The sequence below is a fragment of the Delphinapterus leucas genome, chromosome 6 (assembly GCF_059928025.1).
Source record: "Delphinapterus leucas isolate spDelLeu-1000000601 "Yukka" chromosome 6, BTC_Dleu_Yukka2, whole genome shotgun sequence".
Taxonomy (NCBI): domain Eukaryota; kingdom Metazoa; phylum Chordata; class Mammalia; order Artiodactyla; family Monodontidae; genus Delphinapterus; species Delphinapterus leucas.
The window spans coordinates 67,321,927-67,340,319 of NC_143134.1; the positions used below are offsets into that span (position 1 = coordinate 67,321,927).

The 18,393-nt window shown below is 41.0% G+C and overlaps 1 protein-coding gene across 1 annotated transcript; it reads left to right on the forward strand.

The window, feature by feature from the left end:
- The first annotated feature begins 6,926 nt into the window (after nt 1–6,926).
- DMAC1 (distal membrane arm assembly component 1) lies at nt 6,927–8,322 on the forward strand. Its single transcript, XM_022573689.2, has 2 exons — nt 6,927–7,291; nt 8,145–8,322. The coding sequence occupies exons 1-2, from the start codon at nt 6,991–6,993 to the stop codon at nt 8,207–8,209; spliced, it is 366 nt and encodes a 121-aa protein (XP_022429397.1). The 5' UTR covers nt 6,927–6,990; the 3' UTR covers nt 8,210–8,322.
- Nucleotides 8,323–18,393: the final 10,071 nt, after the last annotated feature.

The window sequence follows — 18,393 nt, forward strand, 5'->3', positions numbered from 1 at the left end:
CATGAAAGCCTAGGATTCTCTGTATTCATTTTGTTATGCAAATTTTATTCATTCATATGAGGTGTGTAAATTGCATACATTTCTAGATGAAACTATGTGTACCACACTCTGAGCTACTTTAACATAAAGATAACATTAAGACTAACAGAATGCTTTAAATGTCTATTTATGAGGAAAGAAACAAATTAGTTTTGCTCTTTTCTTAATTACCATTTTACATAATTAATTGAGCTACTTTTGTAAATTTAATTTTTTTTGTTATATAGTGCACTATTTTAAAATATCCAATGAATTATCCTCTTGTCTTTAACAATGAGTGAGTGGAAGTAATACTATTTGGCTGTATTTGGTTATGAGAAAACAATAAGTGTGCTTTAAAAAAGATATAATTCAGATAAATATTCTTGGAATAAAGACAACAGAATATATATATAGTTGTTTGTGCCTGGAAAACTGAGCTAGAATAGTCCACAAAGATATATATTCTATTAAAGATGTTATTGGACTTCAACAACTTTAAGAAGGAAGGAAGGAAGGTGGAAAGGAAGAAAAAAAAGAAAATCATTTGGGCATCTAGGCAAAAGATCTAGTCACTTACATCAGAAAATAAACTGGCCTGGCCTCAGAATTCTCCACAACAATATCCAATGTCAGAAGATAGTGGAGTAATACAAAATCCTTAAGAAAAGAAAGTACTATCCCAAGTGGTTATACTTTGCTGCCTTAACCTAGGTTCTTCAGAGTGCAGACTCTGGAACAAAAGTTTAATTGAGTACATTTATTAGTTTCCAGTGGCTGCTATAACAGACTTAGTGGCTTAAGATAACAGAAATTTATTCTCTCACAATGTCAAGGCAAGGGCCTGAAATCAGTATCACTGAACTGTAAACAAGGTATTAGCAGGGTTGTACTCCCTCTAGAGGCTCTAGGGGAGAAAATGGCCCTTGCCTCTTCCAGTTAGTTTCTAGAGGCTGCCAGCATTCCTTGACTTGTGGTCACATCACTCCTATCTCTACTTCTGTAGTCATATGGGCTTTTCTTCTATTGTGTAATCTCTTTCTGCATGTTACTTATAAGGACACTTGTGATTGCATTTAGGACCTGCGCAGATAATCCAAGCATAATCACTCCATTTCAAGAACCTTAATTAATCACATCTGCAAAGTTTTCTTTTGTTTGTTTTTATATAAAAGTTAGCATTTACAGGCTCCACACAGATTATAAATAAAGGAATTGTAAGGGACTACTCTTCTCAAGTTAATACAAATAAATGTGAAAACTGGGATGAAGTAGCTAATACTCCAGAAATATATAATTTAACATAATTATTTACAGCAGAAAATTTAAAGATTTCCAAAATTCAAATAGAGAAAATGTCAAAGAACCTCCTCTCCATTTCCCTTCCCCCCACCAAAATAATAAGGTGCCTGGATTAGACAATTTCACAGGGAAATTCTAACAAAACTTTTAAAAAGCAGGTAATTCCAATGGTATTTTAACTCTTGAGAGCACATAAAAAGAAGGAATGTTTCCAAATTCTTCTTATGAAGTGGGTATAAAAGTGATCTCTAAAATCAAGAAGGATTACACACACAAACTATCCACCACATTTCAAAGGTTCAACAGAAGGCACTGCTAAGTCAAGATTAGGATACATGGAAATCAATAACCTTCTAAGAGTCAAACAACAGCCAGTTAGAAGACACAACAGAAGGAAAAATCCCTTATTTTCAATAAAAACATGAAAGATTAAAATGTCTGAGAGGAGGACCTTCAAGATGGTGGAGGAGTAAGATGTGGACATCACCTTCCTCCCCACAAATACATCAAAAATATATCTACATGTGTAACAAATCCTACAGAACACCTACTGAACGCTGGCAGAAGACCTCAGACTTCCCAAAAGGCAAGAAAATCCCCACGTACCTGGGTAGGGCAAAAGAAAAAAGAAAAAACAGAGGCAAAAGAATAGGGACGGGACCTGCCCATCTGGGAGGGAGCTGTGAAGGAGAAAAAGTTTCCACACTATAGGGAGCCCCTTCACTGGTGGAGATGGAGGGGGGAAGCTTCAGAGCCACGGAGGAGAGCACAGCAACAGGGGTGCAGAGGGCAAAGAGGAGAGATTCCCACACAGAGGATCAGTGTAGACCAGCACTCACCAGCCCGAGAGGCTTGTCTGCTCACCCACTGGGGTGGGTGGGGCTGGGAGCTGAGGCTCAGGCTTTGGAGGTCAGTCCCAGGGATAGGACACTCCCCTGCGTTGGCTGCATGAACACAGCCTGAAGGGGGCTAATGTGCCACAGCTAACTGAGAGGGAGTCCAGGAAGAAGTCTGGAACTGCCTAAGAGGCAAGAGACCATTGTTTCAGGGTGCATGAGGAGACGAGATTCAGAGTACCACCTAAACGAGCTTCAGAGATGGGCGTGAGCCACAGCTATAAGTGCAGACACCAGAGACGGGCATGAAACGTTAAGGGTGCTGCTGCAGCCACCAAGAATCCTGAGTGCAAGCACAGGTCACTATGCACAACTCCCCTCCCAGGAGTCTGTGAAGCCCACCACTGCCAGGGTCCCATGATCCAGGGACAACTTCCCCAGGAGAACACATGGTGCGCCTCAGGCTGCTGCAACATCACGCTGGACTCTGTCACCGCAGGCTCGCCCGGCATTCCAAACCCCCCCCCCCCCCCCCCCGGCCTGAGTGAGCCAGAGCCTCCTAATCATCCACTCCTTTAACACCCTCCTCTCTGGACGAAGAACAGATGCCAGAGAGTGACCTACTTACAGAGGCGGGGCCAAATCCAAAGCTGAATGCTGCGAACAAAGAAGAGAAAGAGAAACTTCTCCATGCACCCACAGGAGCAGCGGATTAAAGCTCCACAATCAGCTTGATGCACCCTGCACCCGTGGAACACCTGAAGCGACAACAAATCATCCCAAAATTGAGGCCGCGGACTTTGGGAGCAACTGTAGACCTGGGGTTTGCTGTATATGACTGACTAGTTTCTGAATTTTATGTTTATCTTAGTATAGTTTTTAGCACTTGTTATCACAGCTCCTTGCTTTGTGACCACCTAGATGGTTCGGATATGGAGTGTGGGAGCAAGACGCAAGAGGGAGGGTATATGGGGATATATGTATACATATAGCTGATTCACTTTGCTATACAGCAGAAACTAACACAATATTGTAAAGCAATTATACTCCAATAAAGATATTTTTTTAAATGTCTGAGTGAAAATGTGTGAGCTCATTATGAAAAAGACTAAAATGATACAGAGGAACACACAATAAGATATGAACCAAAGAAAAAGCATTCCATGTCCTTGGACAGGATGACTCAACATCATAAAAATGTCAATTCTTCCTAAATTAACCTACAATTTTCACACTAGTCTAATAAAGATGTCAGCATCACTTTGTCAGAATAATCAACCTGAGTCAAAAGTTCATGTGGGAAAATAAACAAGCAAAAATAGCCAAGAGAAGTCTGCAACAGAAGAGTAATAGAGAGGGATCAGTCTCCAAGTATTAACCCATTATAGAACTTCAGTAATTACAATAGTGTGACACTGGCACATGGATAAACAGAGAAATCATGGAACAGAATATGAAGTCCAGGAATAGACATACATTAATATATGGCATTTTAGAAAATGTGGTATTTCAAATAGGTGGGGAAAAGGTGGACTATTTAATAAACAGTGTTGAGAAAAATGGATCAGGGAAAAGAAAAGGAAAAGAAAAAGAAAATCTGATTCCATTCCTGACAGCTAGTAATAGGATAAATTCCAAACATATTAAAATTTTAACTGTTTAAAAAAAAAATCCCAGGGGAAACCATAGAAAATGGAAGGCCTTTCTATTTATGACATGAATCTCAAAAGCTATAAAAGTAAAAACTGATAAACTCAATTACAGGTTTAAAAAATGCGCATGGTAAAAAGTACAACAAGCAAATTCAAAAGGCAAATATCAAATTGGGAGAAAAAAATGTGAATTGATATCACAAACAAAAGGTTAATCTCACTAATTATAAAGAGTTCCAAGAAATCAATGAGAAAAAGACAATCCAATGAGAAAAATGGGCAAAAATATTGACAGTTCACAGAAAAGGAAATACAAATTGTCCTTCAATACACATAAAGAAGCTCACTTATAATAAGAAAATTGAACCATTTTCACCTATCAGATTGGCAGAGACTGAAGTTCAATAATTCACTCTTTTAGGGAATTGGGTAGGGAAACAGGTCTTCTCTTACTTGTTGGTGAGAGTGTAAACTGGTACCACTTCTATAAAGGGTAATTTGATTCTGTTCATCAAGCTTATAAATACTATACCCTTTTAGAAATATATTCTAAGATGTATATGTTTGTGATATGATGTATGCACAAGGTTATTTATTGTGGCACTATATGTAATAACAAAAGAATGGAAGCAGTCTAAATGTCTATTAATGTCCATCAATATATGAGTATAGTACATCCATACAATGGAAGCTTATGGAGCCATACGAAAGAATGAAGAAGATCTTTACTCACTGACTGTTAGAGAATCATCTCCCAGATCACTGGAGGAAAGGTGCACACAGGTGCACAGAGATAACTCTGAAAAGATACACAGGAAACTGGTATGGCTGGCTGTGTTGGTGAAGGGGAACTGGACGGCTGGGGAACAGAGTGTGAAGGATACTTTTTATTAAGTACCTTTTCACGCCTTTTGCATTTTTAAAATCTATGGGAGACGACATAGGCCTTGTGAGTCATACGTGCAAAATGAACTGTAGAGATAATAAGTAGTAAAAGAAATAAATATAATAGAGATAATGAGGTAAAGTTAGCTTTCAACCTTTTCCTCCTATGTCCTTCCCCCAAAATGCACACTTCTTCCTCTAATTACAATTTTGCTTGCTTTCACTGGCCTCTACCCTTATCCTCAGACCCTACTGTTTCATTTATCTTAAGAGGTATCAGTGTTTCCAATAATTTTCCAATCAAAATTATATAAGTACATTTCAATTTGCACTATGTGCAGTTCTAGAACATGGACTCCATAGAAGCCACTGAGAGTTTTGGAGGCATATCACAATAGCACAAAAAGGTTAAAATCATTCATTTGAGGCACTCATAAGAGAACAAACACATCTTTTGGAAGGCACTTTAAAAAAACAGTAGTTAAAATAAAATCTTGCCTGTTATTGGCAAAAAGTATTGTAGCCCATTCTAATAATATTTGTTTGGAGAATTTAAGATCTCATCTCCTGACATTCTTAGCTGTTACAAGCACACTAAAGAAGGTAAGCTTTTAGATAAAATATAAATTAGTAAAATCACATACCTAATAACCATGATATCCATGGAGATGCACAATCCCATCTATTGGGATATGAGAAAATATTAAAATTTCCATTCCTATTATTTAATCTTATCCTTATAATACTGTATAAAGTAGTATATTAATATATAATTTATAAATAATAAATAGGCATGCATAAATTCTATTGCAGGCTCAGTCTTTTTTTTTTTTGGCTCAGTCTTTTTTATCCATAGAGTGTAATCAAAATGTTTGGTAACCACTGCCAAATGATTATTTCTTTCTCACATATATAAGAAGAAATCAAATGTATTATAGAATATTTTATCTGAGCACAGCAAGAAGCAGCAGCCATAAACTATGAATTTCTAAGCGAAATACTGTTGAATTCATTTGGTACAGCACTTAGCATAATGTTATCTAAAGAGAGATTACTAATATATAATAGAATTTTGAAGTTAGATATCACCTATTTCAAATCTCATTTCAAACATGAGGTAACTACAGGCCGGAGAGAATAAATAACGTTCCCTGTGTCATATGGCTGACTCGTAGTGACAGAGCTAGGTACAGATCACAAATTTCCCAAAAGTCTGTCTTTCTACTACACAACACACGGAGATATAGATTTATTGATTTATTTATTTTAGGGAAAAGGGGATGGTCTTAGAAATTAAGCAGCAGGCAGTCTAGTATTCTCACTACTTTATTTTCTCCTATTTAACCATATCTTTATTTTTGTCCTTTTAGTGTACCCAAAATCACATCACCGTTTTAGAAAGATGAAGAGTGAATTTCTTTTTATCTTGTTAATTTTTTAAGCCATTCTAAAGGAGAAAAGTTCAAACCTGAAATTAATCCTACTTTCGCCCATCTTCTCTAACAGAAACAACCTCTGAATTCTAAATGCCTTTGTTCTTACCAATAATCCTCTGAGAAAAACCCAGCACAAGAAACATATACCCAACCCTACCCGAAAGAAAGGAAAGGTGGGATGAAAAATGCTACAGCGAAATTAAAAGTGTTTATGCAGGTAATTCAAACCCATTTTTAATACCCGTCTTATATTTGTGTAGTCCCTTCACATTATGTACAGGTAGCGTTTAAGAAATTTGATTCTATCTTCACACAGACGTTGGGTCTACTATGGCTATGTCACCTAACCAGTTTTGTCACGTATTGGGAAACTGATACCGTGTTGGGTCGGGAATAGCAAATGGCATAGTGCAGATAATCGCTTAGCAAAGTGTCTAGCATACAGTCAGGCACAAACTACTTAACTCTTTTTAAGTCAAACACCTCCAACCTTTTTAAGTCAAACACACAAACAGGTGAAGTGACATGCCCGAGGTCTCACCTTTCCTGTTAGACAGGACACTTAGAAACCCAGACTTTTCCTCTAAGGAGACTGCGAGTTGAGACATTTAGGGAGTTGGCTAAATTCTTAAAAGGACTGGGAGGGAAAAAAAAAACTGGCCTCCGTCAGGGCCAAGGTTTTCGCCACAGAACACCCGTATGGCAGTCCACCTCCGTCTTTTCCCTCCTCCGAGGCAAGAACTACATTTCCCAGCGGCCCTCGGGCTGCTTCCGGTGCAGCGCGCCAGCGCTCAGTTTCCGGGCACATCTTTTACGTCAGTTCGTGGGAAGGTTCCTACGGCTGAGACCGAGGTCCTAATCATGGGTTCTTTCGTTTCCCAGCCACTTGAGCCAGTCAAGGACGTTGCGCCTCCTGATGTCGCCTCCTCCGCCGCGCCTCCTGAGGTCGCCTCCTCCGCCAACCCCGTGCCCGTCATTGCACCCGGAGGGCCGGCCCCTCCAGCGGAAGCCCCTCTGTTTAATAACTGCTGGAGCTGTCGCGTGCTCTCCGGGTCCGGGCTGATAGGGGCGGGCGGGTACGTGTACTGGGTGGCACGGAAGCCCATGAAGCTGGGATACCCCCCGGGTCCAGGCACGATTGCGCAGATGGTCTTCGGCATCAGTGAGAGTTCGGGGCACTACCCTTGGGCTGGGGGAAGAGGGAGAAGAGGGGCGCAGCCACGTGGGCGGGGGGCGGGGCGCCCGGGTTGGCCACGTGGCGGCAGGCATTTACCCCACCACCACCCCCTAAGATGGGGGTGGGGAGAAAAAGTTGTTGGGAAGCTTTTCTTTTTTCTTAAATCACAATATTTTTTTTGAGAACTCTTACTAGCCTCAATCTTTTTAATCCTACCAAAAGCTATTAAAGATAGGTATGAATATAGTAGTCCTATTTTACTGCACAGAGAGTTTGAAGTCAGACACCCAGGATATGACACAGCTAGCCTTTGATTCCCAGGCTTATCTGTTACCAAAACCCATGCTGCTTCTCTAGATTGTGGAGAAGGCCTGAGTGAAAGCACTTGACCTTGGTTTAAGAACTTTGGCTTTGAAGGTAGATTGTAGACATGGGTTCAAAGCCCACATACTAAGGTCTACCATTGGCTACTGTGGCCCACAGTTCTTATTTGTAACAATACTACGTGATTGTCAAGCTGTCGTCCAGTAAAATGTAGTGACTTTTTTTAGCTCTTCAGACCAAGTGAGTGAATAGAATTTTAAGTTTTCAGATCTCTTACCTTCTTAATTAGATTACCCAGATCAATTCCCTTTTAGTAACTTTCTTGCTTTGGGGAAGTAACAATTTTTTTTTCTCTCAACTTTCCTTTCCTGAGCTTCACTTTTCTGTAAGATAGAAATAATGGTAATTGTATCTTCAAGGAGTACTGTGAGGGTTAAATAAGTTGATATATATGAAAGCACCTGGTAAATTGAAGTACAACATAAAGAATAAAGTACTGTTGTTTTTTCCCTAGGCATTGCTTGCTGGGGTGTAGTCATCCTGTCAGACCCCAAAGGGAAGGGCTTCCGCACTGGTTGAAGTACCACCATTGAATGTGTCATCTCTCGGCGTCCCCATGACACACAGAACAAGCATGGGGCGTATGGATGTTCTGGACAGACGCATGGACATTGGCAGACTTCAGTCCTGCAGATACTATAAGACTGAAGAGACAAACATAGGTTGTCATTCATTGGCCGTGAGTGTTTCTGGCCTTCGCAGGTTCCACAGGGACCAATAAATCCCTCAGAGAAGAGGTTCTTTGTGTTATTTGAGGAAGGAGGGTATAATTTTTTAAAAATACAGAGGAAATGATAAACCAAATGAGAAAGTGAGCTAAAGTTATTTTAAATAGTTCTATCTACTTCTCCTATGGTTGGGTCAACACCTACTATCCACCTCATCCTGGATAGGCATCATGCAATAGGCGGAAGTACATAAAACATTTATCTGTGTACTACTCATACTTCCCAAGGCATTGTCAGATCCATGACCTTGTGAGAGTTTCCCAGCTACTCTGAGGAGGTTATTTCATTGGTGGTAAGTGAACCTTAAAAAACAGAGTCCTAGTGATTTGCCCAGGGTCATTCAGCAAGTCAGTGATAGACTTAGGACTTGTTCTTGTCCAGTTGTTCTTGTCTTTCAGAACTAGGATTGTTCCAGAGAGGCAAGAATTACCTTTATGAAACAATTAGATAATCATAAAAATCAGCATAAAATAAAAAGCTCAAGTACCAAAATATCTGAGAGAAATTCAAAGTCTTTTGTGTTTTGTGTGTGGGGTGAGAGGGGAGTGTGGCGGGAGTTGGTTCTTTTTCCACAAGCACAGGAAAGGTTTCTGTGATGAAATTTAGTTGCTTTTGAGAGAACTTAATATTAGACACTTTCTTTTTAAGAGAAGTCTGCTTCCAACCAGTTTTTTAATTTCTGAAATACTATGGCTTCTCTATAAAGTTACATGTAGCTATTTTTCAGAGCAGAAAGGTACTCTTAAATTTAACTGCCAATCACAACGTGTAAATTTTGAATGATAGGTTGAGTAAGTAGAGTACCTTTAGGGCTATTTTTCTAATATTGTAAAGAAGGGCCCAAGTCTTTTAAGCCTCACAAATGACAAGTCGTCTCTTGCATTGTCTACACCAGAATTCATGGCATGGATGGTTATATATCTGTGCAATTGAGAAGACATTGCAACATAAGGCAGACAACAAAGTATTTAAGTGAAATGTACAATTCAGTCATGTGATGTTAGTGAATATACAAGTTTTAAGTTAGAAGGGACCAGAGAGGACCCAAAGCAGGGTACTTCCTTGAGGGCCCATGACACTAAAATGCTAACGTAGACAAGTTACTGCCTGCTTTAAAAGGCAAGCCATTCTATTGATGGACAGCTGTAGTCCTAACATTTTCTTGGTTTAAACCCAAATTACATAACTTGCTGGTCTTGGCTTGACTTACTGGATACATAGAATAACTCTTAAAACTTATATATTGTAATATAATTGTAACATCTTTCCCAGAATTTGTACTAGTATGAATCTTTAACCAAGTAAGAGCTTTTAACAAATAAACTTGCCCACTCATCAGATATATTGCCAAAGTATGTTTGGTTCTTCCCAACTTGGAGTCACTTAACTAGGTGTGAGCAATGTATTGTTCTACCATGTCTATAGGCAGTTGGGAATAATGCTCCCCTCGCCCCCCAAAAATAGAACTTGTAGTTAAAAATTGTTTCACTTTGTTTTTCTTTTGAGGTGTGTTCCAAAATTTGCTTTGATTTCTGCTGGTGGTAAGTCAGAGGTCCTAGTTTGTTTTAGGGATGACTTCAGAGAGAGAAGAGACATTGCCTTAGTCCTGCAATGCAGGAAGTGCATTTAGTGCCCCTATTGTCTTCCCTTTTTTTGGGATGAAGTGGGGTGAGCAGGACAAACAGGCTCAAGAATCAAGGGACTATTACTCAGTAATTTAAGAACACCAGCTTAATTATGATTTATGGGCTTTACAATCTCTTTACAGCATGGAAATGAGAGTTTATAATTACTTTTAGAAAAGAAAGGAGAAAAAAGTACAAAAATAGGTAATTTGAAATGAACTTAGAGTTTTCCCTGGGACACAGATCAAAACGTGAGTATACATTCAAATATTGACATTTTTCATGATGTCCAAGATACCTATTAGCACAGCCTTTACACAGTAAAAACTTTGATATCTCCAGATGATCAAGAAATCATTACACCATCTCTTGTTGCCTTTGTGTATTGCATTGAGTAATCTAGAATCTGGTGACCAACTAAGAATATGTCTGAACATATTAAAAGACCTGAATATAGGTTGATCTTTAGGATCTTGCTGTGTGTTGGGGGAGAGGTAAGGGGTCTCTTTTTTCCCTAGGCCAACTGCTGGGCAGCTGTTGCTTGCAGCACTGGTGTAGGCCAAATGCAGATCAATCTAAAAAGTTCTGGAGTTTCACCTGACCAGGACCAATTGCAGAGACAGCTGTTGCTGGCAGCCCTAGAGGTTAAGCATTTCAGCCATGATTTGTACTTCACCGCCACCCTTAGCTTAGCATTTGCCCCTTGCTCCTTTTTATTACTGGTTTCTCAGCCTAGCTGTGTCTGAATTAGGGGCCTCTTGAATGATGCCACTTGATTTGACAATGTGAAATATATTGCTCCTGAATTAAATATATGTTCAGGGCAAGCACATGTTCAAGTACCCCCTCAAACCAGGCTTGACCTCAACTGATTTGTTGCCAGGACTACATTGATCAAACTGACACTTCTCAAATCTTGAAGTGAGGAATAGTAAGCAATTTTGAGTTGAAAAGCTTTTTTTGTGTGTGTGTGTGTGACAGATAAATCCTTGCCTTGACCCAAAGATTATTTAGGTGTTACGAGCAAAGAGTCAGAGGTGAAAGACCTATAATTATACATCATTCAGAGGTATCCTGAGAGCATGGAGAAAAAATATGTCACTCTTCTAAATGCATGTCTCTTAGCCTTTGAGATAATTCAGCAACTTGTCATTCAAAGGTAAATGGAATGTAGAGAAATAGCCAAAAGGGCAAATGTTAAATGCAGCAGTGCCACTAAAAACCACTGCTCAGTCCTGTGACTAGCATGTGCTTCAGGAGTGTGGTAGACAGGATTCTTAAAATGGTCCCCCAAGGTTCCCAACCCCTGGGTGAATATGTACCTTCTCCCAGTTATTCAAACACCATTCTAGGTGCTGCTGTGAAGGAAATTTGCAGATGTAATTAAGGTCCCAGGTCAGTTGATCTTAAGATAAGGATATTATCTACATGGGCTAATCACATGAGCCCATTAAATCTCAGTCCAGACATCAGAGACTTGAGAAGCCAAAGATTCCTCCAAAGCAGGAGGGGGAGTCAGTGCATGGGAAGTGCTTTGGAGGCTGGAAGAAAGCAAACATCTACACTGAGAATTTCCTGTGGGGGCCACATGACAAGGAATGGCAGGCAGCCTGGAGTGCTGAGTGATCACCAGCCAACAACTCAAAGGGAAACGTTCTGCAACTGGAAGGAAATGAATTCTGCCAACCACCTGTGAGCTTAGAAGAGGGCCTGTGAGAACCAAGAACCACAGCCCCGGCCAACACCTTGGTTTCAGCCCAGTGAGACCCTAAGCAAAGTATCTATGCTGTGAAACTGGAGATAATAAATTTGAGTTGTTTTAAGTTGTCAAGTTTGTGGTAATTCGTTACACAGCATAGGCAATGAATACAAGGAATCAGAAGTGTTTTGAGGTATCATAGTCATAGTGGAACAGAGCAGAACCCTGTGGCCCCCTCCCCCCAAGTCCGAAGGCCCCTCTATGTCCCCTGCCTCTTGTTTGTAGGAAAGCTGAAGTCTCCCAGGCCTCCCAGAGTCACGAAGAGCACACTCAAGCAGTTAATGATTAGGACAATAGAGTCAGAGACTCAGTGTCTGATGAAAGAACGGGATTAACACTATTGCTCATAATAATATATATCTTTGTGGGCATTAGAATAATTGTAGCTTGGTCTGCCCATATATGTAAGCAAGCAACTAAAATTGTCAGCAAAGAGATGCTGCAGACCCATGTCAAGATCTTCCACTCTGAAAATAACAACACCCTATGTCAGCATGAAGAAGTTACAGAAGATGGACCTTCACCCCTAATCTCATAGAAATGGAATGATGTCTGCCAAGTGGGGATTTGTAAGCAGCTCTTTTGCCCCTTTCCTGTAGTCTATTTCTATTCCCCATAAACAATTATAAAAAGAAGATCACTAGGTAACATTTAACCTAACTCTTGACTTCTCTACTGAATGTACACAATGCCCTGCTTGACCTGTTGATTCCTTTCCTGGATTAAAAGGAGTAAGAATGAAAGGTTAAGTAGTTAAAGAATGACTGACTCTCTACCCCTGGCTTCCCCCTTAGCAAATCTGCAGGCCAACCAAGCAGGCAAGAGAGCATCCAAAGGAAGATCAGAAGTCAGCAGGTCTGCACACAATGGAAAAATCAAGAAGAATCTGATCTCCTACTCTGATGATTAACTGAGGTGGTTTCCCCTTTTTCCCTTTGAAAATTGTCATGGCTGAACAGAATCTTTGGAGTTGGTCTCCAGACATGAGTCCACCTTCTCCCCAAATTGCCAGCTCTTCTGAATAAAGCACCTTTCCTTTCTACTGCCACTTGCCCCTCAGTTATTGGCTTTTGAGCGGCGAGCAGCTGAACCTGAGTTCGGTAACAAGAGTAGGCGGCACGCCAGACCAAATACACATCTCCATTCTAGGTACTCAGGAAGTAGCAAGAAGGGACCATCTGAATAGCATTTCTCTTTGTATTGTTAGTAATGGTCTTCACTTGTCCTTTTACTAGTGGTTTTCTTGGAGAGTTCATATTTTCCGTTTTCTAGTAAAACTGTTCCACTGTTAAATATAACAAAAATTACAGCACCCTTTTTATGTGCCAAGCATTATGCTAACTAAATGCTTTGCAGGAATTGTTTACTCCTCTCAGCAACCCTGTTTTACAGATGAGAAGATTGAGGCCTGGAGCAGGTAAGAATTTCCCCAAAGCCTCAAGTGATGAACCAGTAGTAGCTTGGCTAAGAGCAGTAACTGGGAATTGGGAATTCATTTTGTTACAGTCGTTTTCTTATCATCCATTCTCAAAATGTTCAGTTATCAAAATTAGAAATTTTAAATTCTGATTTTCCATTTTTTCCTTGTTATTCCTTAGTTTAACGTGTATCATTAATCACTTGGTTTCCTCTTCTTTATAATTGAGGATATATCGCTTATCACTCTGACAAGCAATTTATATGATAATCCAGGACAAGAAATTCTTCTCATCTCTTTAAACAGGCTCATACCCTTCACTGACTTTGCCCCAATTTCTCTACTGATCTCGGACCATTCTCCTGAACCTCAGACTCTATTTCCCAGGAACAGCAGAGCATCCTAACTGTCTTTGTATAGACACCAGAACCCCAACTTGTCCCAAATGAACTTATCTCCCACCTACCTGTGCTCCTCTATTTCCTATCTCCAATCATAGCATTTCCATCTAGTCAGCTGGGAAGCTAGAAAATGTGTAATTATCTATGACTCTCTTTATTGTCACTCTTTACTTCTGATCTGTTCACAAGTCCTGGTTATTTTAACCCTTTACTGCTCTTTCCTATCCATTCCCATTGCTATTGTTTTGGATCAGCTATCACAATTTCTCATGTAGATTACCATAATAGATTCTTAATTTCTCCCTGCTTCCAAGAAATCCCTCTCATATGCCCTCCACACTATAGCCTGAGTAATCTTACAACATGTCTCAGCTTAAAACCCTTCAGTATCTCTGCTGCACACAAAACGAACTCCAGACTACTTGGCAGGGTATGGAATGCCTTTCATTATTTCACCCACCATAACTTTCCATCTGTATCTTTTTCCACTCCCTGACTGCTGTTCCACGCCACCCCCCTCCATGTTCCTGCCACTCTTAGCCAGCTCTTCCTAAAAATGCCATTCTCCATGCCTTTGCATGTGCTCTTCAGTCAGCCTATAATATTCCTTTTGCCTGGAGAAATCCTGCTTATCCTTCAGAGCCCAGCCCAAATGTCACCTCTCTGGTAAAGCCTTCCCTGAGAAGTCCCCATGTCATTACTTTCAGGGCTATGCAACAATTACACTTTCTATAGACTTCCATCACTGCATTTAAAAGATTGCTTAGTAATTATTTATGCATCTCTTCCTTCCCACCAATTGTGAACTCCTCAGGAGTTCACAGTCATGCTTTATTCGTCTTCATGTTTCCTGTCCCCAGCCACAGCAGCAAACATGCCAGGCACTTGGTTGGTGTTCAATACATATTTGATGAGTAAGTGAATAAAGGGCTGAACAAATTAGTAAAGAAAGAAAAACATTTGTTTCATTTGACAACTTTAGTGTATTTCAGTGATTCTTATCTCAGGTATGATCCCTGGCCCAGCAACATCAGCATTACCTGAGAGCTCATTAGAAATGCAAATCCTTAACCCCATGCCAGACCTACTACTGAATCAGGAGCCCTGGAGTTGGAGCCCACCAGTCTGCATTTTAACAAGCTCTCTGGGTGATTCAAATGAATGCTTACATTTGAGAACCACTGGTGTAACTGAACCTGACTGACGTGTGTAGAACAGACCTCAGCTGTAAAGTAGTGGAAAGAATATCTGGGTCATAAGACTCAGGTTCTAAACTCAGTTCTGCCATCAGCTCCTACTATGCTCTTGAGAAAGTCACTTAACCTTTTAGAACATAAATGTTACCCTCCATAAATTCAGAAGATCAGACTAGGTAATTTCTAAATTCCCTTTTAGCACTAAGATTCTCTCTTTACATAAAGAAGGAGATGTATTCTCTGATTCCGAAGGACAGAGATGGTAGTGGGGAACCGAGAGAAAATTGAAATAGCACTCCCTGCAGTGATCCCGTGAAGGTGCCACTGAAGATAGACCATTGCTCCTGCAAGCTCACTCCCGAGAATCCCGCAGCTGCAAATGCCTGATGCTTCACAGGAGTTCAGCAACCCCTCACCCCAATTAGTGCATCTGGCCAACCGAACAATTCTACAAGGGAGGGGAGAGGTCCTTCCTGACCCTCTTGTGATCAGATCATGCCCTGAAGCATGAAATGTGATTACCCTCTCCTAGCTTGCAGAACTGCCTAGGCAGTCAAAAGAAATATGGGAAGTCAAGGAAGGACTGGGCTTGGTGGTGGTGGTGGTGATGTCTGTGTATGTGTAGTTCCTTTCTGTTTCCCAAGAACCCAAATAGGAAAATCCCTCCTTCAGTTTCACCCTGCATAATACTGATTTAGTGACGTGAATTCAATTAAACATGTTGTGTTATGCAGTCTGTGTCTAGAATAACGATGCACTTCAGCAAAGGAAAAGATGCCATCAGTGAGTAGGCAAAGCAGACCAATAAAAAATGCACATTCTGTCCTGTACCTGGAGGTACAAAATTATATATATATATGTATTTTTTAATGGTGTCTACCTATATATGAAGCTGAGTGGACACAATAAAACCCAATAGGTAACTTCATCACTATAATAGCCAACTACAGAAATAGCCATTAAGCCTGGGACTAGGAGCCAGCATTGGTGAAAGCCCTAGATTCTGGTCATGTTATCACCAAAATGGTTTCGATAGCTAGAAGAGATCTGGCCTCATTTCCTTCAGGGGAATTACCATTTTCAGGTACCCTGGATGCATTGTATTGAAGTTCAGTCCAATATGTATTTATTAGCCTTTGTTGTATGTCAGGCACTGCTAGGTGTGTGAGGAATATTGCAGGGTCCCTGATCAAAAAAGTTGAGAGTCGACTGGGAGAGACAGACACTTTAAAAAGTGACTGTGATATAAGGAAAGTTTACACACTGGATGCATGAGAGCAAGGAAAAGGGATATTTTAGATCTTCTTAAACTGGCACAGAAATCAAGTCTGATATGTTACCCAGAGCAAAGCCCAATCACCAGTGGGACAAACTTTTGACCTGTGTGCCACCCACCAGGAGGATGAATAAAGCAGACACATGTCAAGAAGAAGGGCTACCCACACTCATATCCAGGCATGTCATCAAACAAAACCTCTAGGCGGGGAATTCTCCGAGTTCCCGACTTGGGGTTGCTTTAAGCAGCATGCTGTGCACCATGCTTGGAACTGTGTGACAGAGAACTGCAAAACGCCTGTCAAAACCCTTGACAATTAAAAGACAGGCAAAGTTGGGGGGAAGCCTGCTCTCCACCCTCACCACCCTGTGAACACCTGTTACCAAGAGAGCGAGCTGAGAGACACACTGGCACATGTTGGCGGCAGCAGCAGAATCAGCCCCTCCCCATGAGTTAGTGAACACGTGATCCTCTCTCTGTGGCTTCTGCTACACAATCTCATTACAGTTTCCTTTGCTGTACAGTTATTAGGAGTGAGGGGGGAGGTAAGTAAACTCCTCGAGTAGGTTTTACCATGGCTGAATATAGGGATACTTAAACTTTGGCAACATTATTTTTTAAATGAGAAAAAAAAATCCTCACAGGTAGGGAGTTTTCCAATTGACAGGCACTTTCATTAATTTACACACTTGGGTCTACAGCAAGGAAAGAGAATGGGCAGGGCATCTCCCAGAGTTCCCATTTTACAGATGGAAGTAATGGAGGTGGTTTGGGGAGTCGAGGGGCTGTGAAATCACCAGTAAGAAGCAGATGGGTCATGTGAGCTCAGGTCTTTGGAACTTTTTCAGGATGCTCCTTCCATACTGGTTCTCTAAAAATTCAAGGAGATATGTCTATATTAACCCAGGTGTCTTTCTGGTAGGGAGCAATTTAGGTTGTGCCTTCTAAAGCAATGGAAATTCAATTTGTCTCCCTCGGATGTAAGTGCAGGGACCCTGCCTTTAGAAGCCCGAGGGACAAGGGCAATGCAGACGAAACGTTTGCTTTAGAATCAGCTAGTTGGAAGCTGTTTGTCCCTAGACAATCTACATTCTCTGAGCCTCGGCTTCCTGATTTTACAATATGAATAGTCATACTCCCCAGCTTTTGTGGGGACTGACGGCGTGTTAATGACTGTGATGTACTAGGACGTCAAGAAATGATCACCAATATTGTTTTTATTAGTATATTTTGTTTTTAAATAGTATATGTGTATAAATATTTAATAGTATAAATAATGAGTCACCACTCCTCTCGTCAGCTGACTGAGGACTCAGGGTCTGGATATGGGGAAGTGGCTGCTACACTAGTGTCTGAGGGACTGGGTGTTTGGGGTCACATCGTGCTGATGCCAAGAAGGCAGACTTCAAAAAATATATATTTTTTTAACATGCACACTGTTCCAGGCAGGTTTGTGTTTGCAATTTGGCTCAGTTCGTTCCAATTTTTTTTCTTTTTTTTTTTTTTTTTTGCTGTACGCGGGCCTCTCACTGTTGTGGCCTCTCCCGTTGTGGAGCACAGGCTCCGGACGCGCAGGCTCAGCGGCCATGGCTCACGGGCCCAGCCGCTCCGCGGCATGTGGGATCTTCCCAGACCGGGGCATGAACCCGTGTCCCCTGCATCGGCAGGCGGACTCTCAACTACTGCGCCACCAGGGAAGCCCCGTTCCAATTTTTTATTTAAAAATGTTTCCCTTAGTTAGAAATGTAACTTTAAAGTAAATAGCAAATGAAAAATAAAAAAAGACAAATCACTAAGTCTATCTAGAAAAACGTTTTCTTCTGAGGGGGCCCCAGGGTTGGCTCTCCGAAAGTGCCAGCTGCTGGTTTGTTTTATTACTTGGTTTAAATATATCCACGGCTGAGGGGGAGGAGGGCAATTGACAGCAGTTTCGGCTTTCTGCCATGCTTGACGCTTATTTTACCAAGTCAGTTGTAGGACTGACATGCTTTTCCTTGACATGAGTGCTAAATGATTCTCCCGCACTGAACCCTTTCTCTACCACTTAGTGACTGCCTCGCTTCCTCATCTGGAAAACAGGGATGTTCTCGCCTGTCTCGCCCATCTTGCGACTTTTTCATGCAGATCAAATAAAATTAGTGGATACGTATAAGTCTTTGAAACTGCACATAATACTCTCCCAGTGTTACCCACGGCTCTCCTCCCACTTCTAATTTTTCAAAAATAGGCAGTGCAACTCAGAAAAGGGAGTTACCCCTCTAGTGGTGCTGCTACACATCCTGAATCCAAGATCTCCCAAGT

Coding starts and splice junctions, on each gene's coding strand:
- DMAC1 (XM_022573689.2), top strand. CDS start 6,991: ATGGGTTCTTTCGTTTCCCAGCCACTTGAGCCAGTCAAGGACGTTGCG. Junction 7,292..8,144: donor GCAGATGGTCTTCGGCATCA/GTGAGAGTTCGG, acceptor TTTTTTCCCTAG/GCATTGCTTGCTGGGGTGTA.